The 25,651-nt window shown below is 40.7% G+C and overlaps 2 protein-coding genes across 2 annotated transcripts in view; both read right to left on the bottom strand.

Annotated features, from left to right (window-relative positions):
• Positions 1-8,234: 8,234 nt before the first annotated feature.
• slc15a1a (solute carrier family 15 member 1a) lies at positions 8,235-25,624 on the bottom strand (the record flags this gene model as incomplete). Its single annotated transcript, XM_084420359.1, has 22 exons — positions 8,235-8,456; positions 8,626-8,733; positions 10,251-10,385; positions 10,501-10,609; positions 11,276-11,374; positions 12,467-12,513; positions 14,310-14,453; positions 14,549-14,668; positions 14,747-14,828; positions 14,930-15,018; positions 15,637-15,669; positions 15,857-15,901; positions 15,986-16,075; positions 16,407-16,493; positions 17,408-17,490; positions 17,567-17,650; positions 18,383-18,473; positions 18,561-18,660; positions 19,193-19,312; positions 20,251-20,392; positions 21,227-21,314; positions 25,595-25,624. 22 exons carry the CDS (start codon positions 25,622-25,624, stop codon positions 8,235-8,237), a joined length of 2,148 nt encoding a protein of 715 aa, XP_084276485.1.
• Positions 25,595-25,651, bottom strand: part of LOC311298677 (dedicator of cytokinesis protein 9-like) — a 52,360-nt gene continuing 52,303 nt past the window's right edge. The window contains exon 45 of the mRNA XM_084421800.1: positions 25,595-25,632. The gene's annotated coding sequence lies outside the window, so the exon portion shown is untranslated. The remainder of the gene's footprint in view (positions 25,633-25,651) is intronic.

The raw sequence follows: 25,651 nt of genomic DNA on the forward strand, positions 1-25,651 counted from the left end.
GTAGATGTGCTTCAGACTGCTCTCTACTGTATTTTTTGAGTGCAGTGCACTGTCTGTTACTACACATGTACTGTAGCTGTTGCCCTATACTACTGGAATAAAAAGAAATGCATCAGATTGCCTCACATACAGATGGAGTTTTCTGAATGCTTCCATTTTGTAAAAAGGATGTGTTACAGTTACAGTAATCAGTACTTCTATCTTTCTAGGACACAGAGACGAAGAAGTGGAAGAAGCCTGCCAAATATTTCAGTTGATGCGTGCCAGCGGGGAACAGCGGGGACCACAAACAACATAACTTACCAGTTTTGGAAATGTTGTTTTGAATGTATTGCACCATGGTGTTAGACTATGTTGTAGTGTGTGTGATTTTGAGGGCTTGTGTGTCCTGTCTGAGGGCAAATTTGGTTTTTCAGCAAGAGTGAATGGTTTTGAGTGTAGAGCTTCATTTTGACCTGGAAATAGGATGTTTGGGGAATTGGGTGAGACGTTATGGATTTGTGTTTACAGTTTTGAGAATACGAGGCATAGTTTCAAGAAATGTGTTTAAGCAATCGAGAAAAACTGTAATCTTGGACATTCATAAACTGATGCTTCACACAAGGGCTTTTCACACTGTGCTTAACCCCAGGTTATCGTCTTTCTAAAAGCTGCTTTTAACCCCAGGTAAAGGAACGTTTCACACTTATAATTTAGAAGCGGGGATAAAATCTAATTTTACCTGGGGTTATGAAACCTTGCTGGATTAACTGTTAACCCCGGGTAAATTATGAACAATGTGTAATGTGAAGCAAGATAACACAGGATTCCATTAACCCGAGAGAACAGTGACCCAGGGTTAACTACTTCTAGTGTGAAAAGCCCTAATGTGTGTTCGTACACCCTGGGTTAATGTTCTTATTTGCCATGTCACTTTTTTCAACAGCCGTGGTTTCAGAAGGTTTTTTTCCACCATTTATTTTCTCCTTAGGGCTTTCAATAAATTGCTCAATAAAGGTTTTAGGCCATGAACAAAACCGACCAGTTCTAAGATGAATCACAAACTCAATTACACCTTTAAAACGTTTAAAAAATATTACAAATTGTAAATGTATGAATCAATGATGTAGCCTATATGAAAAACTGAAAAAAAAAAAAAAAATTTAATTTGTGATTGTCATTGATTATGAGTATAAACAATTTATCACAAAGTATATATATATATACATATATATATATTAAAATATATAAGTAGATAAAAAGTGAAGGGAGACCAACTTGATCACTTCATTCACAGGTGTGAGAGGTTTCTGCCGAACTGTTTCACCACAACATCCATTTCCATTCGCTGAATCCAAGCAACTCAGCAGTGCATGTGATTTCTCTTCAGAATTATGGGTGTTGTAGTTGTATATTGGGAATTTGGCCCCAAGTTGAAATCACACTGACTTGTAAGTAAGAAAGAAAGTAAAGCTTTATTTACATAGCATCTTTTAAAAAACTGTTTACGAAGTGATTTACAGAAGAGTAAATTCATAGTGTGCATGATCATATTCATAGTGTGCGTAATCCACGTGTGCATTCATAGAAAAAACAAAACAAAAAACATGTACACACATCATAGAAAGATCGTAAAATAATCAAATGAAATACAACTAAATAAATATATAAAAAAATAACAATAAAATAAAATCAAGGAAAGGCATTCAGTAGGGCAACGAATGCAATATCTTTGTTAAAATCAATTTATTTATTCTGTGGAGGAAAAAGGACAGGGTTTTTACTTTCAGAACCTACTGTTATGCTTTGAGAAGTGATAAACAGGAAAATAATGATTCAACGATGCAAACAGAGCTCGGTTCTCTTGTACAGTCAATATTCAGTTGAAATCAGTTCAGTTCAATGACAGTGTAAAGTTCCTCAGATTTGATATGAGTTCAATTCCGCTATAAGTTCAGCTCAGTTAGTGTCAGTGCAGTCAAAAGCAATAATATTGCAGAAGATTGGACGCTAAATCGCTAATTGGGACGCTAGTAATTACCCTTGCACTGCACTTTATTAAAATGTGTATATTGTTATTTATGTATATTGTTAATTGTACATATATTGTGTTGTTATACTGCCATGGACTCCACTACTCGCCTCATCCCTTTGTTTATCAGTAAATCACTGTTCTCCATCTTCCTCTTCTGTGTCTGCATCCTGTAACATCTAGTTTGTGATCTGTAATTATATCATTTATAAAAAAGTGTTTCTGTAGAATGGGATCTATTCAGCAAACCGAGCGTTATCTTTTATCCGTATTATATCTGTTTTTTATTTGTTGGACATCAATTCAATTAATACCCTTAAATGGATTTTAACACTCAACACCTCTACTTAAACTCTTTTAATACTCGCTTTGTGTGGGACTAGTGCAAGCCTATCACTGAGGTAACTTAAATTGTTTTATGTTAAATTATTCATATTTCTAATAACGTCATAACGCATCAGTAACCTACTAGTATGTGCCGACTCTGGGTGATCCGCTGGAAATTCATTGCAAATGAGCTGTTTAGTCATGATGACAATTTTGTTGGTCAACCTAAGCTGATTCAGCCAGGGTTTAGGTTTGGCAAACTGGACACCCACTTTAGTACTTGATATAGCAACTTGTTATCCATCTTTGATTTAAAAAAAATTCAGGGATCAATGTGATGTATAATATAATATGTAAAGGATAATGTAGTAGAGCGAGGCGGTGGTTATAGCAAATACAACCCCGACATTCGCGGAGGGGTCTTGAATCAGCCTGAAGGGGTTATATTCGTTATAACTGTTGAGTGAAGTGTTTCTAACTTAACAAATAAACACAGAGAGAGATTTCCAACGAGTGCTCTCAAAGCATGACTTTATTACAGTCCCTCGTTTACACGCTTCCCGGCCTCACCACACGGGGGCAACATCACATCATATGTCCTATAAAACCCCTTAACACTACATCCCCCTTTCTAAGATCAGTTGTACTGATATATAACTCAAGATTAAACTAACACCTCTGTACTGTAACAGACTATAACAAAAGCTAACTGTAGAGTTATAAATCAAACTGTATCTTATGAACCATAAGCATATGAACATTAACCAAAAATCTGAACTAAGAAGGTGGCCCAATCCTTCTACTGAGTGTGGGGGTTTATTCTGCCCCGTAGAAATCACTCAGTCTCACCAGGGGTACCTGCTATTTAGCCACAAAGTCCTTCAGGTACCCTGGAGGTCATCTCTCTCTTGCAGGGTAGTGTGCCGGAGGCTCAGGACTGCATGGTTGAACTGGGCCCGGCTCTGCATGATCTGGCCTCACTGGCTGACCAGTAAGTTGCTCTGGCTCTGGTAGGATGGTTTGGTGGGATGGTCTGGTAGGGTGGTCTGCGCTGCTGGCACCACTGGCATAGAGACAAGGTGGTTTCGGTTGCGGTGCAGGTTCCCTCTGGGAGTGTCAATGACATATGACCTTGGTGCTTCCGCCTGTCTTATCACTGTCCCCTTCTCCTTTGTGTCCTTTACCCAGACATGGTCACCTGGTGTCAGTCTTTTGAGATGTTGAGCTCTGTGTCTATTGTTGAAGTTCCAGCTCAATCTCTGTCTCTTCTTCTGTTCCTCCTCCTTGAGTTTGGTTATGTCAGTCCAGCCTGGGTTGAGAGATGACAGAGTGACCGGAACTGTTGTTCTGAGCTGCCGGCCCATTGACAGCTGTGCTGGACTGTACCTGTTGGCGAGTGGTGTGGCTCTGTAAGCCATGAGTGCCAGATACGGGTCTTTTTCTTTGTGGAGGAGGCCTTTAACTGTCCGCACGGCACGCTCTGCCTCTCCATTACTCTGAGAATATCTGGGGCTGGATGTTGTGTGTGTGAAACCCCACTGTGTTGCAAACTGAGTGAAGCATTCAGACAAGAACTGGGGTCCATTATCTGTCATGACCTCGGACGGTATGCCATGCCTGGCGAAGATAGACTTGCAATGTTCCACTACTGCTAATGAGGTTGTTGATGTGAGTTTAGCTACCTCAATAAAACGGGAAAAGTAGTCTGCCACCAATAGATACTGGTTATCGTTCCACTGAAACAAGTCAGCACCCACCTTTTCCCATGGTCTATCAGGGAATTCTGTAGGCAGCAGTGGCTCTTTGGGCTGATTCTTTCTTTTGCACGTGTCGCAGCCCTCGACAACTTTCTGAAGCTGTGTACACAGTCCTGGCCACCAGACAGATTGTTTGGCTCTTTCACGACACTTAGCTATACCTTGATGTCCTGCGTGCAGTTTCTGAAGAATGTCTGTCTGTAGCAGCTTGGGAATTACTAGCCTACATCCTTTCAGTAATAAGTCGTTCTCCACTGATAGCTCTTCCTCAACATGTGCGTACGGTAGGTAAGCTCTGTCTATTGTGGATCTGTCTGGCCAGCCCTCAGTACAGTACTTTTTCACTTGGCTCAGTATTTCATCACGTTCCTGGTGTTCCCTTATTTCTTGCAGCCTCTTTTCTGTAGCTGGGAGGGTTGACATGATCATATTTACGTACAGATTAACTTCCTCTTCCTGCTCCGGCTGCCCTCTGTCTCTCAATGGCGCCCTTGACAGCACGTATGCCGTGGCCAACTTCTTGCCGGCCACATGGGAGATGGAGAAGCTGAAAGCCATCAGTCTCATTCTGAGTCTCTGAATGCGTGGCGGGAGCTCATCCAGGCTCTTGGAGCCTAGTAACGGAACCAGAGGCTTGTGGTCCGTTTCAACGTGGAACGTGATGCCCACCAGGAAGTCTGAGAAGCGCTCGCATGCCCATGTGATTGCCAAAGCCTCTTTCTCAATTTGTGCGTACCTTTTCTCAGTGTCTGTGAGTGCTCTGGAGCTATATGCGACTGGCTTGAGGTGGCCATCCACCTGTCTCTGGAGTAGCACAGCTCCCAGTCCAAATGATGATGCGTCAGCTGAGACAACCGTCTCTGCTTTTGCGTTGTAGAGCGCCAGGCCTGGTGGCGTGCTCAGCTCCTCTTTGATGCTGTTGAAGGCTCTTTGTTGATCATGCCCCCACTGCAACACGTTTTGCTTCTTTAACAGGTCCCGGAGTGGCTGTGTCTTTTCTACCAGATGGGGTAAGTACTTTCCCAGGTGATTCACCATTCCGAGGAATCGTCTCACTCCGCTTGCATCCTCAGGCTCCTCCATGTCTGTCACTGCTCTCACTTTGTTTGGATCTGCTCTCTATGATCAGATCTGCATCTCGGCTGCATCTATGATCTGTCCGAGAAATTTGATATGGCTTTTTGAGAATTCACATTTCTCACCTCTCAGCGTGACGCCTGCCTCCTGCAGCCTCCCCAGCAATGCAAGCAGTCGTATGTCGTGCTGGACTTGTGTGTCTCCGTACATGAGCACGTCAGCCATTTGGCACAGGATGCCGTCGATTCCCTCCAGTATCTGGGACATTCTCTTCTGATAGTGTTCAGGTGCCGAGGATATGCCGAAGCAGAGGCGGTTAAAGCAAAACCTCCCAAAGGGAGTGAGGAATGTTGTGAGGAGGGCGGACTCCTTGGCAAGGGGAATCTGCCTAAACCCTGAGTTTGCATCGATTTTTGAGAATAGTTTGGCGCCTTCTAGCTGTCCAAGTGTGTGTTCAACTGACGGGAGCATGTGTCTCTCCCTCTTGACTGACTCGTTCAATTTGGTCAGATTCACGCAGATGCGCACCTCATCTTTACCTGGCTTTGGTACAGTGACAATTACGGCGCACCAGTCTGTGGGTTGTTCAACCCCTGAGATCACCCCCATCTCTTCCATGTGTGTGAGTTCTTTTTTTACTTTAGACATGAGAGGCAGCGGGATTCGTCGTGGGGTTGATATGGAGAATGGTTTGGCATCTGCTTTAAGCTCTATCTTGTATTCACCCTCCATCTTGCCGAGCCCTTTGAACAGTGCGGGGAACTGCTCCTTGACTCTCTCGACTGAGTCCAGTGCCACTGTGTCTACTCTAGCCACCAGCCCTAATGCCTGGATAGCTGGACGTCCCAGTAGGCTAAATTTCAGACCCGGGACTACATACACTTCCTGTGTGGTACTTTTACTGTCTGATTTTATGGTAGCTGTGAACTTCCCCTTCACTGTGATGGGCGTCAGACCTGGACCCTGCAGCACTTTCTTTGCTCTCTCTAGCTCTGGAAACTCCCACTTCTGAAATACATCGTCAGATAGCACTGTTACATCTGCCCCTGTATCTATTTTGAATATAGCTGTGTGCTCATTCACTTTAAGGTTGATTAGCCAGGGTTCACCATCTGAACTGACTGTGCCTAGGAAAGCTATTCCCTCCTCGTCTGACACGGCTGTGTTAACTTCGTTGAGAGCCCCTGACCTGCACACTTTTGCATAGTGACCCTTTTTCTGACACCGGTTACATGCTTCTCTAGCTGGGCACTGGTTTTTGCTGTGTGCTGGCGTTCTACCACACCACATGCATGCACGTGTCTGGTTACCTGGCTGTGTCTGATAGCATTTGATATCATTTGTTCTAGCCTGCATTTTCTGCTGTCTTCCTTTGTCTTTGTCAAACTTGTGTTTTGTTTGAATGCTGTCCACGTCTGTAGCCTCTGCCTTGAAGTTACTCTTCAACAGGTCCTGTTGTTTTTTCACACTTTCGCTCTGACGCGCCCGGTCACCGCTCTCTTCAGCGTTAGCTCCGAGTCCAGCTGCAGTTGCTCCGACAGTTTTTAATCGCGCAAGCCTACAACAAGTCTGTCCCGGACCATTTCGTCATGCAAATGTCCATAGCCGCAGTGCTCTGACAAGCAGTGGAGTGCAGTAATAAAACTGTCTACAGTCTCTCCTTGTTCCTGCTGTCTCTGGTTGAATTTGGCTCGCTCAAAAATAATATTTCTCCTCACTACGAAATGTCTCTCTAGCTTGTCTTTGACAGTGTTGAACACGCTTGCCTCTTCCTCCGTCATACGAAGTGAAGTCACAATATCTTCCGCCTCGTCCCCCATAGTATAGATTAAAGTGTTCACCTGGTTTTCATCCGGCTGTAGTTCTAGACCCGATACAATCCGGAATCTCTCAAACCTTCGAATCCACTTGGGCCACTCTTCTGGCTTTGTGAAGTCAAACTTGGGTGGTGGGGGAATCTGGAATCGCTCCATTTTCTTTCCTTCTCATCTGCCGCGATCGTTAACTACGTGTCACATTAGCTTTGCACGCTAGCTAAACTTCAGACTTACTAACTGACTCAAATTTACGTGAGTTCTCTCCAGTTAATTCGGCAAAATCGCATCTCCTGTTTACTCGACTTGGTAACTGAAGTCTTCTGACACCATGTTGAGTTAAGTGTTTCTAACTTAACAAATAAACACGGAGAGAGATTTCCAAAGAGTGCTCTCAAAGCATGACTTTATTACAGTCCCTCGTTTACACGCTTCCCGGCCTCACCACACGGGGGCAACATCACATCATATGTCCTATAAAACCCCTTAACACTACAATAACAACCGCCTCGCACTACTTTATCCCGCTTATTACATGGCTACCTACCAAATAAATCAATAATTTGACACAAAATATTGATTTAAAAAGGAGTTTATTGATTTAAAAACGATTGTATTGCTTCCGCTAAAGAAAATAGTCCGTTCCGTCTCTACGGTTAGAATCCTGCGTCCATAGCAACGCTCTGTTTTTCATGGCAACAGTGTGTTATCCTTAGCAGCGGCTGTTATCAAGAAATAACAGACCGCATTCTACATTAGAATTCAACGAAGCCATGTAATAAACATGTAAATTGTAAATTATACCCATAATGCTTTAAAAAGCTATAGACAGCTAACGTTAGGTTTTGTAAGAGAGGTTCAAACCCAGAACATTTACACCTCACGATGAATTCTAACGTGTTTTGCAAAGACAAACTACCTAAACTAAGAAGACTAAAGATAGACAGACCATTTTTTTTATAGTTCCTTGTTTATTAGCTTAAAAAATCTTCACAAAACGCAAATGATCACACACCCTAACCAGACCATTTGGATTTTAAACCATGTCTAAAAATATTACGACAGAAGGTTTTTACACTACATTTTTTCATGATACATCTTATTGTTCACTAAGTAGGGTCTTATCAATACAGCCAACGGTAACACTGATCTTGACAGCAATGTCTGCTCACAGTCATTTTATTTACATAAATATGGAACTAAAGGGTAGATCTTAGCATATATCAATCCAGTCTTCATAAACGTATCTTATAACTTGGTTTGTTTGGCCTCCTGCTCATTCTTCTGGTCTTTATCTTTGTCCTCCATTTCTAGTGTCTCTTTCTTCTTGTCCTCTGGCTCCAGCCCCTGCTCCCTCCTGATCTGAGCCTCAATCTCCGCTGGGTCAATGTAGGTGTAGTAATAAGCCATGACGGAGAAGATGATACTCACGGCCACAAGCAGCGACGCAAACAACAGATACTCTGCCCACTGTGCGAGAAAACACAGAAGTGGAATAATTCAACAAAAAATGAAAACACTGTCATTATTTTTTATTGTTCGAAATCTGTACGCTGTTATTTCTGTCTGTATTATATATTACAGTTTTCATACAGCTTGGCTGAATGTGTGTATGAGGTCATGTGGTCATGTGCATCACCTGTTTCGGAAGCTTTCCCAGCTCTGCCACGATCAGCACGATGATGTTTCCCACGGCATTAGTGCACAACCAGCCAGCCTGCAGCACTGACTTCATATTCTTTGGAGCCTGAAGACACAGAAGCACAGCTGTCGAGAGGGAAGCGCTCACAGAGACTGATGGGAGAATTATCGTGGCAGTCTACAGGATATCATATGCCACTGACATATACTGTAAATTCCAGTTAAAAACACACTTTTAAAGGTTTCAAGTTCAAATGAAAATCATGTCATCATTTACTTGCCCTTATATCGTTTCAAAACTGTATGACTTTCTTTCTTTGGCTGAACACAAAATATATTTTGAAGGATGTTGATAACCAAACAGTTTTGGTTCCCATTGACTTCCATTGTATGTACAAAAACTGTAGAAACATTCTTCAAAATATCTTCTGTTTTGTGCTGAAGAAAGATACGAGGGCGAGTAAATGATGACAGAATTATCCCTATAATACCACATATATGTTCTATTGAGACTAAGCTTTGTGATATTGTCAAATGTCTTTATAAAACAGTTTTTTGAAAATTAACACAGTTTAATAAAATTAATAAAAATATTGTATCTATTAATTAAGATTTGATTAACCCCCAACTCAGACATCCCAAACACAGCAGTTACGGGTGTCTCAACCAGTAAAAGTAGGCTACTGTCAATAAAAGGTCCAGCATATTAGGAGTACTTTTACAGTGTCCCGTTCACTTTGACATGTTCATGACCTGTTTAATCTTTGAAGGTCTAAATGCAGTGAATTTTTATCTTGCACTCCTGTAACTGAACCTGAATGTCTTTTAATGCATCAGTCATGGTCCCTACGAGGCTAAACACCCTCTGGCTCCGCCCTGCTACAGTAGCCACGCCCCCAAACTCTCACTATTGGCTGAGCTGGAAATAGACTGAGCCTCACGGCACTCAGATGTCAATGTTCACACTGTTGGGGGAGATAAACCCATGAATGGCATACTAACTGTTCTTAATTAACAAAAAATAAATGGGTTAAGAGAATGTATTTTGCCATAAAAATCTTACATACTGCACCTTTAAAGAACTAACAGAATATGTGACCCTGGACCACAAAACCAGTCACATGGGTCAGTTTGATGAAATTGAGATTTAAGCTTTCCATTGATGTGTGGTTTGTTAGGATAGGACAATATTTGGTGGAGATACAACTATTGAAGATCTGGAATCTGAGGGTGCAAAAAAATCGAAACATTGAGAAAATCTCCTTTAAAGTTGTTCATTTATGTTCAAGATTGTGCAGCATTCACTCACAAAAATAAATGTTTTATATATTTACTGTAGCAAGTTAACAAAATATCTTCATGGAACATGATCTTTATTTAATAGCCTAATGATTTTTGGCATAAAAGAAAGAAATCGATTTTTTGCCATTAATATACCCGTGCTGCTTGTGACTGGTTTTGTGATCCAGGGTCACATATTTGACATCTTTCTACTGTCCATCTGGTAACAGCTGATACTGTACTGGTTTTAGAATGAGTGATGACTGTTCAAACAGTGTAAAGGAAACATGTTCATTTGTTTCTTTGGAGTGCTCACCGCGGTGAAGTGAACCGCTGTCCTACCTGTGAGTATGAGAACTGCAGGCCGGTGACGGAGAACATGACCTCTCCTGTAGTAATGAGGAAGTACTGAGGAATCTGCAGAGCCATGTGGACCAAGTTGGGCTGAATGTCCTCGACTGCCTTTACAGACTCACACTGCACACACACAAGAACACACATGCACATGTAAACCAAAAGACAAAATATAGAGGCTTCTGCTAAATGACACAGATAGGTGTTTATATGAGGCATGCTGAGGGAGGATACACACATCAGTCGAGAACAGCGTGCTGGGGATGAGGAAGGTGTATGAAGAACCAAATCCAAACTTCTGAGAAAACTCACACGACTGCGCGCCGTTGCTGAGTACGAACTTCCGTCTTAGAAGATAAACCAGAAGTCAACATGAAATAGCATTCAAAACCCATTTTAATCCTGAATGTTTTATAAAACATGTTTTATTTTAAGGTGACGTAGTTATATGTTACATGTACTTACTATAGTAACTAACCCTAAATCAAACCCTAACCTTAACCCTTTAGGAAGTATAGTGTTTTATTCTTTTCTTTGTGTTGGCACTGTCCAGTTTCCTCTGTCCTCCCCAGGTCCCGTGTATCATCATTTTTCTGGTGTGTATTTTCTTTTTTGTAATTTATATTGGCTTGATTGTAAATAATAATTCTTTGCTTATTTTTTTTTCTTTCTTTCTTATATATCTTGGCCGATCATTGCCCATAATAAATTCGTTCACACGTTCCACTGCTTCTCGGTGGGCTTATTCACTCTCCCAGTATTTTAATGGTAGCAGTCGCTTAAGGGTGGCCTAATGTTCCCCTTCGCACTTCCTGGACCTCTAAAAACCAGTGTAGGGTTGTGACATTATCTGTTCTGTTGTAACTGTTTTGTTAAAAAATTATAATATATATAATATTATTTATATATTATAATATAACTTTGATAAAAGCAATTCACAAATTATGTTAAAGCATGTTAGCAATCATAATACTTTATTAAACATCAATGATAAATCTGAAGAACTGACTTACGTCCCCTGAGCAACCAGTGAGTAGTTTGAAATAACTGTTGGCTCCAAGTTAGGGTCCAAGTTAGTGATGTTCAGAACTGCTGTCCAGCCGTTCACAAACCTGTGTGACATCAGACATCATTAAAGGAGAGTTCAGTTCCCTCTCGGGAAACTCTACGCTGCGTCTGGAGTGATGACGCTATGGGAACGCTCCGGTGTGATTGCGTCTGAAGCAAGCGTGCCGCACAAGCCCTGAAAAGTGAAGCCAAAACGTCTCGATCGCCCCCCCGGTGACTGGTCCTAGTATAGGTCATAAGCCCCGCCTCCCCGTGTTATTCAACGGGACTTGAGACCAACTAAACAATTTAATTACACTTCAAATATCTTTTTTCCGAAGGTGGTTTCTGTCATTTGCTGTAGTTTTTATCACGCTTTTGTAAATTCAAGTGTTTGTTTTTAAAATTAGTTTGTTTTTAGTTAGTTATTTGATGCTATAAAAACGGTGGTGTGACGTCATGATTGACAGCTGTGATTAACAGGTTCTCTGAGCGAAAGTAGTCACTGAAGCAACAAAATACTTTTTTTCGGGATCTTCGGAGGACTGAGGGATTGGAGCTTTAAATTTAATATCTAAATTTCTATAATTAATTATTTCACACTGAGAGTGAGGGCCTTGATTACGCGGCTTTACTTCCCGCTCACTACTACGAGATCGCTACTGCGCAGACTCAAGCTCCAAGATGTCAGCGCCATATCGGGACACTGGCGGCTTCACTTCTCACCAATGGAAGAGAGCGAAGGGGCGTCGTCCATATTTTTTTACAGTCTATGGTCTGAAGCAAGTGTTTAACAAACTCAATAAGTGAGGCAACAGAGGCTGAAAACACTGCGAGCGTCACGCGTGCTTCAGTGTGTGTGTGTGTGTGGTAAATGAAACTGCACGTCTGCGCCATTCATTCACACATAGACAAAGAACATGCCGGATTCATATATAAATAGTCTTACTCTCACGCCCAGATTCGTTCTCAGGAACTGAAATTTGACACCGATTGATTTAATGTGAATCGGTATTTGGTAGTACCCAACACTGACGCCGTCACACGTCACGGTTTTCACGCAGGAGAGTTCCCATAGCGTCATCACTCAGACACAGCATCTCGTTCCCTTCTCAGGGAACCAGAGTTACAATCTGAGACGTTGTTTTTCCACTGACCTAACGGCATTCTTTCCTTCCCTTGGTTTGGACTTTATGTCTTCTTGCTGGAGGAAAAAATCAAAAGACAAACAATTTCACTGTTATGTTTTCACTGTTATAGCATCACAGCAGGTCTTGACGTTAATACCCACTAAATTCAGGTGTGTTTCAGCAGTGGCGTGTAACAAAGTCACTCCTAATAGACACTTTGGCGGGTTGAATTTTATATAATATACGTTTTTCAATTGTAGTCTTTTAAAAAGGCATCTGAAATAATAAACTAACTGCAATGTAGTGTTGTCAAAAATATAGATTTTTTCGATACATATCGATACTGTAATATCTGAAACGCTTCCGCAGGAGACACAACACCAGCTGCTCTTTCTCTCTCTCTAATCTCTCACACAGCGAGTGACACACCACCCTTTACTCACTCGTTTCATTTGCTCCAGATGAATATTGCTGGTGTTTCAGGGCTTGAATATCGGCGTGGGATTGTGCCTAATTTTCCTCATTCTAGCAGATTTTGTGCTCACACCCAAAGTGCGCGTATGTTGGCTATATATAACAGTATAATGGGTCAGTGCATCAGGTCTTAAAGCGACAGCAGCCTAATATACCGGCCATACCATACAGGACAAGTAAAGGTCCCAATATACTTCAAATGAAATGGAAGAACGAACATGTGGGACATAATTTAGAACCAAATCTGGCCAAAACAAAAGTGTTGTGGAGTTTGTTTCATAGCTCAAAACAGCTTGCCAGTGCAAACCTCCTGGAAGACTGTGCTAGCTGTTAAACCCCTTGAGCTGCCATTGGTCCATGATGATTATGTAATAGATGGCTCTGGGGCTCCGCCTTCTTTGACAAGAAACTGGTTCAAAAAAAACTAATTCAACAAAATAATAATGCATCCAAACTTTCCTGCAACACAAAAAAACCAGTGGCTTCACCATTTATATTCCTTTAAATGTGCTAAGATGTCAAGCCGTGATGTTTCCGTCTTCTACTGGTCACACATTTTACATTATACAAATCTGCAGATCAGAGAAATGTGAAACGTGAGCTTGTGTTTCTGGTCTCCAGAATTCGCTTGAGCATGTATGGAAGTGAATGAAATGAAAAGTGTAGTGTGACCACTCCTTCATTGAGACGTGTTGGAATGTTTGCAAACAGTGTATAATTCGCAGAGAGTTTGATTGACAGGCTATCTGACCTATCATAATCCGCCTTCCACCAAATCCGCCATTTTGTCCGACAAAGCAGTCAGAAGAGTTAATAGATATAACGTCGGTGGACTTGAACTTGAGAAACGTGTGTACTGACGTCTTTCCGCGGTTGAAACAACATTCCTTCTGATGTTCATTCATGTTTATTTGATGCTAAGGAAGAGATGATCGGTTCACGAGCAGCTTTAACTGAGGCTCTACAGAGATCTGTCAGACACATTAAAGAGCCACAAAACGGTATTTATTGTTTAAATATCTAAGTTGAGACTTTGTTTAATTATAAAGTAAGCTGGTCTGTCCTGTCTGTCAGCGTGTTGTCAGTGTCCTCTCTGCTCCATGATGTATTTTTCACTGCGTGAGAACATGATGTGTGGCGTGAGAGAACAGTAACTAAAGGGGGCGGGTCTTTGCGGACGGTCAATTGCGCTACAATTGGGCTAGTATACAACTTCTTGAAAAAGCAACCACATAGCAACATGTTAAAAACTACTCCGAACACTGAAGCAAATACATAGCAACTCCTTAGCAACTACCCAAAGTCCTCTAGCATGGTTGTGGTGACTTTTGCATGAGCAACCACCATTTTTCTTTGACCACTGGAACTGCAATATGTTTGCTTGTTTCACACTTACCAGATACATGATGGATGGGTCAGAGGGGATGATCAGGGTCTGGCGGCCTCCTTTAATTAAACTGAAAGCTTTAGTGACCACAGGACTTGTGTTTAAGGACACTGTGATGTCCTGGTGATCCAATGTCACATAACCTGCACTGCTCTATAAGAAAAATGGGAAACAATAATGAAACATCTCTCTCTGTTACGTGAGGCTGCAGGAAGCATGTGTGTGTTTGTATAAGATGTGTGTAGTACCTCCAGCGAGTCTATCAGAAGAGTGTCTTTGGGCGAGATGGTCACGTTCAATGACCTGTCGAACATGTTCACCACCTTTAGCTGGCTCTCAGAGGATGATGGGAAATCGGGCAATGTTTTCTGAGGAGAATCAGATCATTAGATTGTGGAGCTCGAGAAGGCTTTTTCTTGAATCTGATTCACACATTTCACACTCACGTCGATCTCAATCTGGACTAAAGCTGCACAAACGAACGCCATGGCAGCGAACAACATGCCAACCGTCATTCTCTTCAAAGGGCTGGAGCGGAAAACAGATTGACACATTTATATCAGGATCACTGTCTCATCATCTCTCTCACAGCAGACATTCATCTTTTCCTGTTGCGTAGTGATTCATACCTGAAATCGAGGCCACACTTTTTGATGAGAGGGAATATAAGGCGGTCCATGATGGGCACCATGGTCAGGATCAGGATGGGGTTCACAGTCTGACAGAGGAGAGAGCGCTTTCAGTCACACTACTTCAGATACAGCTTTCATTCACACTATCTTTCGAAAGCTTGGGAAAATTAAATTAGCTTCAGCAAGGATGCATTAATAACCATATCAAAAGTGACAGTGAAGACTTTTATAATGTTACAAAAGATTGCTATTTCAAATAAATGATTTTCTTTTGAACTTTTATTTATCAAACAATCCCCCAAAAAATTAAAAATAAATATGAAGCAGCACAACTAATAATCATAAATGTTTCTTGAGCGTCAAATCATCATATTAGGATGATGTGAGGATCATGTGACACTGAAGACTGGAGTAATAATGCTGAAAATTCAGCTTTGATCACAGGAATGAATTACACTTTACTATATATTCACATAGAAAACTGATATTTTGAATAATATTTCACAATTTTGACTGTATTTTTGATCAAATAAATGCAGCCTTGGTGAGCAGAAGAGTCAAATACATTAAAAAGTCTTGTACTTATGAACAGTAGTGTGGGTATGACGTTGCTTTCCAGTGTATTAGTGTTATAATCTTAGACCATTATAATCAAGAGCGAGAGGAATAACTCTGATACGCTCACAGAACAGGAACACACTCACCTGCATCTGGTCTGGCTGAAGGATGAACGCTTTCTACACACAGGAGGAAATGACATCGATTTAAAAAAGACACACATCTCATTTCATAAATCTCTGTGTATTGAGCCTTGTTCCGCTAGATTTGAAATAATCTCTTAATCGTGACTACATCAGATTATGTTAGACTGATAACACTGCTGACTAACTCTCCCATTTAGAGCCATCAAATCCAGACACTTACGAAGTCTCCGCTCATGGTGGTGGCCTGGAGAGTCCAGCGGGAGCCCTGGACACGGTCAACACACACAACCCATTACTAAACACAAGCCCAACACACACACACTACAGAGTAACCAGCTCAGATCTGCACCTTTTGGTCAAACAGGGTCCAGAACATGGGCAGGGGGATGTAGAGGAACAACACCTTCAACACCATCTTTACCTGAGCGATGAGAAGCTTCTACAGAGAGAGAACAGAGGAGTGTGTGAGTGTGTCCTTCATCGTGCCCCCACAAAGATAGTCATATCAGACATGTTTGACCTTGTGGGGACATTTGTCTGTGTGTTTGTATGTGTGTGTGTGTGTGTGTGTGTACTTAACCAAGTTTTGAGGACAAATTTGTAACCCAGAAGTGAGTTTAATCTGACAAAACCTCCTTTTGTGGCTGCAAACCACATTTGTATTATGGTTTTTACAATTTAACTTATTATTTTTAAAGAATAGAAGTCTATGGACTGTCCCCAGTTAAGTAAGTGTGTGTGTACACAGAGATGGCAGGATTGTGGCATACATCATATTTCTCATTGGCCCAGTCCATCCAGTGTTCCCTCTTCGGATGAACGCTGCTTCTGTGCCTGAAACGGTTCTTGATGGCAAACTACAGAAAGAGAAGACACATGTTACAAGACGATCAGTGTTAGGGGTAATGCGTTACAAGTAACGTGTGTTACGCAATCAGATTACTTTTTCAAGGAATGCATTACTTTTAAATTTACATCAAAATATCTGAGTTACTTTTTCAAAATAAGTAACTTAAGTGACTTGACTGACGCCTCTCCTGTCCTGAATCAGGAGTAATACAGAGACGCTGTGTTCGCTGTGTGTGAACATGATGACTAAATGAGAGCATTTACTCCTCTCACTGGCACAAAAACAGATTCAGTATTCCTCAAAATGAATAAAAACAGTGAAATTCAAACTTAATATGTTTAATTACACAAATATACTTTATGCACTCAATCTCACTTTACTAATTAATTAATTAACCTTTGATCCAGTTCAACCATTCTAATAATCAAAAATGACTGCTAGCAAGCCCAGCACAGGGGAGGAAAAGTAACACAAAAGTAATGTAACACATTTACTTCCATAAAAAGTAATGCAATTAGTTACTTTTTTTAAGAGAGTTGCGCAATATTGTAAAGCATTACTTTTAAAAGTAACTTGATTATAAGTATACTTGGATTATAGGGGCTAGTTCACCAAAAAAAGTAAAAATCTGTCATGTTTGACAATTATACTGGAGGAGTTTCTGCAAAATAATGATTTCAATTTAGTTGTTCCTCAAACAAAGGTATCATATGACCCTGAGAGTACAAGACGGACTGCTTTCATGACACTTTTACGGTTCATTTTAGTCTCTACAGTTCCTAAGTCACATGTGTGGAAAAGAGCAGTTTGAACAATCTGCAAAATATCTATTGTTATATTCGACAGAAGATAGAAAATCATGCTTTGAACCCATAAATGATGACAGAATGTTCATTTTTGTATTAAATATTCTCGACTCACCCCTATGCATTTACACACGGCCCAGATAATGTTTCCCTCTGGATCTGTTTTGACATACATGCCACTGCCAGCGATGAACACCACTGTAACACACAGCACACCTCAGAAACACACACACACACAGATCACAGTGTGTGTTCAGTTGGCACTCAGTCTTACCCAGCGATACGACCATGAGAGCGGCGGGGACCCCGAAGGCCAGAGGATAACACTGTTGCTGTGTGTGGATGCCACACTCCTGAGCTGCACACACACACACACACACACACACACGGAGGAGGAGCGTTAGACGGGGAGAAGGGTGTTATGGGAAATATATAATGGAAATGTGTGTTAAAGTGCCCCTATTATGCTATTTTAAAGGTTCCTAATTTTGCTCTGGAGTCTCCTGCTATAGTTTACACGCATCCAAGGTCAAAAACACTTCGATATCACACTTTGATAAAAGATTCAGTCTCTCTAAACCCCTCCTTTCTGAGAGTCTACTCTGCTCTGATTGGTCAGATGGTCCAGTCTGTTGTGATTGGTCTACTCTGCTCTGATTGGTCAGATGGCCCAGTCTGTTGTGATTGGTCTACTCTGCTCTGATTGGTCAGATGACCCAGTCTGTTGTGATTGGTCTGCTCTGCTCTGATTGGTCAGATGGTCCAGTCTGTTGTGATTGGTCTGCTCTGCTCTGATTGGTCAGATGGCCCAGTCTGTTGTGATTGGTCTACTCTGCTCTGATTGGTCAGATGACCCAGTCTGTTGTGATTGGTCTACTCTGCTCTGATTGGTCAGCTGGACTAGTCTGTTGTGATTGGCCTACTCTGCTCTGATTGGTCAGATGATCCAGTCTGTTGTGATTGGCCTACTCTGCTCTGATTGGTCAGATGGTCCAGTCTGTTGTGATTGGCCTGCTCTGCTCTGATTGGTCAGATGGTCCAGTCTGTTGTGATGTCAAAAAAGCATAACGGACACTTTTAATGCGTGTACCTCTGAGAATAGGAGTAATGAGCGTGGAAAGAAGACTTCCTGCGTTGATGCACAAATAAAACACTGAGAAAAATGTGTTGAGTTGGCGACTCTGTAACGATCAACACATCACAACAAACCATTAGACAGAAAGGCGAAGAAGAAGTCAGGCTGATGAAGACGTTGGAGAGTATCGTACCTGATGTTCCTGAAACTGATCTCCACCAAACGCAGCCACACATGGTTTAATACCCCCAGTGCCCAGAGCAATGAGGATCAAGCCCAGCATGGACAGAGCGCTGAAACACACACACACACACACACGTTTGTTTTACATGTTTTATGGGGACGTTCCATAGACATAAACTACATATTCTCACCCCTTACACTAACCTACTCATCACACACACATGCACACACACGCGCACATACACACACACACACACACACACACACACACACACACACACACACACACACACACACACACACACAGAATCACACTGACTCACACTCTCTCTCTCTCTCTCTCTCTCACACACACACACACACACACACACACACAAGCTAACTACACTTTTACAATATGGGTATATAATATAATAATGGGTAATTATGAAATTACATATACAAATGTACTTAAGTCCTACTGAAGTGTGTCAAAAACCCTCAAAAGTTCAACTAATTGTATTTAATATAACAGTTAAACTATAATACTAAAAAACTGTTATTTAATTGCAATTAACATGCAATTTAGTGTCCAAAAACATTGCATTGTTCAGACGTCCAACACACAGTGAGACGGTGTTACGCTTTAGTAGACGCACTCACACATGGAAGGTGAAGTTATCCGGTGTGCCGTCTCTGTCAGTGTCGGTGATGTCATGAATCGTGCTGACGGCCATGACCACCTGACCGACCGCGTACACTATAGACAGGTATATGATCGTCCTGTAACACACACACACACACACACACACAGCATCACATGACAGCCTTTCTGAACGCCGTTCACTCTCAAACTGTGGGACAGATTCTGATAGGGTTGCCAACTGTCCCGTATTAGCCAGGACGTCCCGTATATTGGGCCTAATTGATTTGTCCCGTACGTGGCCTCCCTTGTCCCGTTTGCTGACACCGGTCATCATCCAATCACGCGCATCAGATCATACCAGTAACAAACTGAGAATGAATCATTCTTTTGGGACAAATCAGTTTGATTTGTGAACAGAATCCTCTCTGACGGTAATCACATCAGTTCTGGCGAATGCAGACAGTGTGATTATTGATCATGAGTCCAGCATCCAGCATCTGTCTGAGGGAAGAACATGCTGATGTGATTCTGCTGCTCAAGAAACACTTCGGATTATTATTAATGTCCCCTCAGGATTCTTTGATGAATAGAAAGTTCAAAAGAGATTCATCTGAAATAGAAAGCTTTTCTAACATTAAAAATGTCTTTTTAATGCGTCCTTGCTGAATAAAATGAAGCCATTACTTTCTTTCATTTCTTTCCAAAAATAACATAAAATATTCTTACTGACCTCAAACTTTTGAACTGTAGTGTCTAATGTTAAAAAGCTTTCTATTTCAGATAAATGCTGTTATTTTGACCAATGGTTTGTGTGTAATGTGACTTTTTTTGTATTATTCTTTTTATAATTAAATTGTACATAAATAGGTTACAGAAAACAAGCGTGTTTATGTCTGAGAAGCTTTCACACACACACTTAACTGCAGACACTGAGATGTGTGTGATGCACATATAATATGTTTGAGTGTCCCTTATTCTCCTGTAAAGAACCAGGATTGTCCTGTTTTTTCCTTTCCTGAAGTTGGCAATCCGAGACTCTGATCCGGCAGCCAGGGAATTTTCCCAGAAAACCTACTTGAACTTCCCGAGCCAGGAATCGGCGATGATGGCCCCCATGATGGGCGTCAGGTAGCACAGCGCCACGAAGGCATGATAGATCGAGGTCGCGAGGTCATCGTCCCACAGCAGAAAATACCGGAAATACAGCACCAACACAGCTGGACACACACACACACATTTCTCATGATCATTTCATCTCAGCTTTACACTCAGTCACAGCAGGGGCATTTCAGATTTGGCTCTTTTGTGTTTCTATTGATTTCTGAAAGCATAAAAGTGTCATCAGAGACTGTCCAGATCCGACACTTGATCAGGATATTCCCAGATCACACTCACAGACACAGGCAGGAGCGACGACACGCTACACGCTCTAGGTGGCGCTGTCGTAATCACTGTGCATTGCTAATTTACTAAATATATTATGAAATGAAACCTGAACCATATGGGCAATTTTTTTTTAAATAATAATAAATGCACTAGCTACAAATATTTATAAATTAGGGAAGAAATGTGGAATTGATGTGTGAAGTGTCTTAAAGCCCTTTTCCCAAATCATGTGAAACTGCTTCTCAAAGACACTTGGCATTGGTCAAATTATTCTGTAAATATCAATGTGAATTTTCCCAGTCTGTAATGACTAATTGAAGCGTATCTTGTGAGTTCTCACTTAATAATGTTGGGTTAAAAATAACTCATCTATGGGGTGGTGTCGCACCTTCCCAGCTGTGGGTGATTTTAACACAATGGGTTAAAAGTCAGTTGGGTTAAAAGTACAACAGTGTTTTTCACTGTGTACAACAGTCAAAGGTCCACAAATCCTGATCTAACAGACACCAGGCCAGTCTCTTTATGATCGTATGATGATACTGTTGAGTCTACTGTGTTTTTATGATTGACAGCTGCTGCAACAGTATTTTATGACTCATGCACTCGGTGTTAACTCGTCTTTAATAACGTAGCAGTTCTTTATGAAGAATCACACACACTCTTACCTCGCATGCCATAGTAGGAGAACCTCTCGCAGAACTCGTTGACCACGATGAAGAAGATGCTGATTGGATATCCACAACACTCCGCCGTCTGTACAACACACACCGACACACACATCAGCATCTACTACACAAATAGCATATAATACATGTTTTTGTTTTATAGCTATGATTAGTTCCTCAAATATGAACTATTTATATTGATGTTTCTGCAGTATATGTAAGAAAAAAGACTAGAGCGGAAGACAATGTCATGGCATCATTTAGCTGTGATAAACATTATCAGATTTATTGAGATTATCACTTTGAGAAGTCAAATAAACACAGACACGTTTACTTACAGTAGCTGTCTAAATGAGAACATACTATATCATTTTATTGATATTATATAAAAGTTAATTATAACTATTACACACTAACCCTAAAACATGTATTCTGAATAAAAGAAAACAGATTTATTTTCCAAATGCGGATTCGCCCGAATGTCCCGACGGATATTTATGGAAGATTTGCATCGCTTTTGGGGATAAATTGCTCCCAAACCACAGTAACACACACACACACACACAGTTCGCTATCTTTGTGGGGACTTTCCATAGACATAATGATTTTTATACTGTACAAACTGTATATTCTCTCTCCTAACACTAACCCGACCCCTAAACCTACACATCACACACAACTTTATACATTTTTACATTTTCAAAAAACATCACTCAGTATGTTTATTCATCCATTTCAGATTTTGGATATTGCTATCTTTGTTGGGACATTTGGCCCCATAATCAGGGTGTCTACAGACTTTTTAACACTACCTTATAGGACATTTAAGACCCAACCTGTGATGGAAATACATTATATATTTAGGGCTGTCAATAGATCACAATTTTTAATCACAATTAATCACACGCCTAAGCGTTACACAAGTTATCTTGTTTAACCAGTTCATTTTGACATCATTTGCTATATCCAGCAAAGTAAACCAGGGTGACTCTCACAAAACTGTATTCTCTGCAAGCTTTATCAAGCAGACTCCAGAGGACACCAAATAACCAAATGATATAAGTCCATAATTCATAAATGTATGCACACCAAATCACAAACATTACAGAAAAAAAGGAATTCATAGTGTAGTATGTGTCCAGTGCGACAGCAAAGAGCTTGCTTATATCCTCCTGAGACCCAGACATAAAAAAATAAAAAAAAAACATTAATTTAGGGTTTTTTCATGTCATCACATTGCATATGCACACACAGCATAAGAAACAAATGGTAAAAAAAATGATCTTTTATTCATATGTTCCTCTATGTCCTCTGTAGTGGACAGCAGGACTCAGCTGTTTAAAAAATAAAATGACATGAATATGTATATGTATAGGCAAAAACAATGTGTTTTTTTGTTTTTTTTAATCACCAATCAATTTTGGGGTTTCAGGATTTATTTTAACTAAAATTTGTATAAAGATGATTCTCAACTATATGTTATGAAAGATATAACGGAATGAATTGATACACCATTTTACTTTATGCAATATGTGGGTAAAATGGCCATAAATTAATATTCCCATTCAATGCAATGTATCTTTACACTGTATCTAATGTGCACATTAATGTGTTCTTGGAGCAACATTTAATGAAAAAAGAAGTGTAATAATTGGAGTAATAATTAGCAACATTTTAATAATAATGTCTAATATTTCATAGGAATATTGATGTATAATTTATTTCCATATTCTCTCGCTGTGTCTCCCAGAATGCCTGATAAACATGCTGTAGTCCTGATGTCTCTACAGTGGACATGCGTGAAATCAACGCCCTGTTCTGGAACAGAAAGTCTTTTTTTGATTTGAAACGGTTTCCTGAGATGTTGGTTTATGAAATACAATTTGAAAAGTAGTCCGATTTAAATTATAATTATAATATATATTCATATTTCCATAAGAGTGCTACATTTGATCACTAAATTAACATCAGACATTTTTAAAGACCAAGGATAAGTTGTTTTCATGGTGAAACCTCCAAACATTTGGTATCTCTGAAAAGTCCTGAATGTGCTCTTTACAGGACACCCAGATTGTGAGATGTGACATGTATGGTGTCAGAGAAATACACTAAAATATAATATCCTCTACAGTGGACAAAAGTCTATTCCTGGGTCTCAGGAGGATGTTTTAGACCAGTCAAGCTGCGATCCCGAACACGACCACATGGAGTCGCCAAACCCCCTAAACCAGCTGCCTTACCCTGACTGCATATCAGTCCTCAGATCCATTCAGAATTACTGAACACAGCAACATACACGACAAATCAAAACATTATTCAAATACGTGTGGAAACAACGTGAATGTAATAAATGTGTCTGTGAGTAAATACAACGTGCGATCAGTGCGTCATGAAAGCCACACGGTTTGTTTGCACATCAATATAACGGACTCTCGCGTGCATCAATATTACGACTCCTGTACGTCACCGCAATCGCGATCTTTCCCTAGATTTACAATCCTCTTCATCAAAACTTTCCTAGCTCGACGCTGGTTTACTTTATCCAGCCGAGAAACGCACAGTAGTTCGCGACTTCGCGTATCATCTGGTCACACAGTGGCGGGAGGTCTGGACTCTCCAGTCAGTCTGAGCCTCAAATCTCTGATGACGCAGTCACTGCCGCCGGGAAAATGGGAAAAACTACTGTAACGCTAAACAGTCATCTTCTCCGTCAGACTGGAGACATTTTTTGCGGTCATGTGAATAATATTCACATATGTGAATATGTGTTAAAAATATTTAAGACCCATCAAAAAAAAAAAAAAAAAAAAAAATGTTTTTATTATTTTTAAGGCCTTTTATTAGGAAAAGGACCTGCGGCCACCCTGATTAATGAAGGGTTTAATTTTATGTAGCCAGTGGCGGTTCTAGACCATTTCAACTGGGGGGGCCAAGCTGGGTCCAGTTGTATTTAGATCTTATTGTTGTCATATCATTTTCTGCACTGCACTGTAGGCATTAACAGGCAAAATACCATGTTTACAATCATTCAACAATGTATTTGCATTTCCATTATATTTTTTACATTTGCATTACATTCAGTATCAGTCACATTAACTGTATTCTACGATTTTTGTGTTTTTCTTGCAAAAAGATCAGCAAATCTAGATTTAAGGCCTTTGCCCTTGACTCAATACTTAGAACACCTAAATTGCTTAATCTGTCATCTGACATTGTGGACCTGAGATAAGTTTTCACCAGCTTTAGTGCATACAATATAATATACAATTCAATTATGCTTATTTTAAATGTATTGTAGGCTACAGGCTAGGTATAAAAAATATAGGAAAAAACATGATAATATGAAACGCTTCAAAACAGAGCGCACAAAGCGCATCGCGGGCGCAGAATGATGTGCTCAAAGCAACGTGGAGTCACAGTGTGCAGCGCTACGCAAGTGCGCATTGAAAAGTTCACGGCACAAAGCGAAGAAAAGTCGAGCGCACAAGTATATCTCTCCAACAGTTTATTGATCATTTGTTTCTTCACAGTTAGGCACACGAGTCGTTTAAAAACAGCAACAAACAAAAAATACAAATACACAAAATAAAGTCATTTTATGCAAATCCACAGCCTTTTATCTACAGATCATGCATTATGTGAATATATCATATTGGAGAGAGTTTTACCGTGCATCCTGCTGTAACCGGACGAGGCGCGCGCGCTGTTTGAATACTGAATGGAGATTAATGATGGACAGCCGCAGAGGAGGGAAAACGAGTTTCTGTAAACTTTAATTTAATGATGGAAATAGACTTCTGTCCCTCACATTAAGCTATGGAATGGCTTCAGGTGACTTTGTGAAATTATAATCAGACCCTCTCAGACCCAAGTCACCCAAACGGACGTGAAAAAGAGACGCAGAGCTGTTTGCATCCCTGTTTAAGTAAAAATACTCAGCACCATGAGTTTGTTGATCATATATTTTATCCTTTTTCAAACTGCCACAAACTAACAAACGGCCAGGTTCTAACGTACACTTCTGTAATGCATTAAATACAAATACAACATATTAACAACTTTACTCACCCCTATATTTCCTTCTTTGCTTAGGCTATAATATTCGCGCAAAACGTCCACCAACTTCTGAATAGAAAAACCCCCTGCAGATCCGATTTAAGCAGTCCCTCTAGGGTTACATTTGTGTTCCGTGTTGCCACTGTCTAATAACGGATGTGAAAAATAACGATAGCAAAAAATAGTTTATAAATTATTTCACACTCCACATTTAGGGGGGCCACAAGGGGGTCCAAGCTTGTTGTCACAGGGGCACTGCCCCCCCCCCCCCCCTCCCCTAGAACCGCCAATTATTTCATTAAATAATCTTACCTTTTTCCTCTTTTTCTTAGTCTCATCCATCTTTTCGTCTGTGAGATGAACCACATT

Source organism: Rutilus rutilus, assembly GCF_951802725.1.
Source record: "Rutilus rutilus genome assembly, chromosome: 10".
NCBI lineage: Eukaryota > Metazoa > Chordata > Actinopteri > Cypriniformes > Leuciscidae > Rutilus > Rutilus rutilus.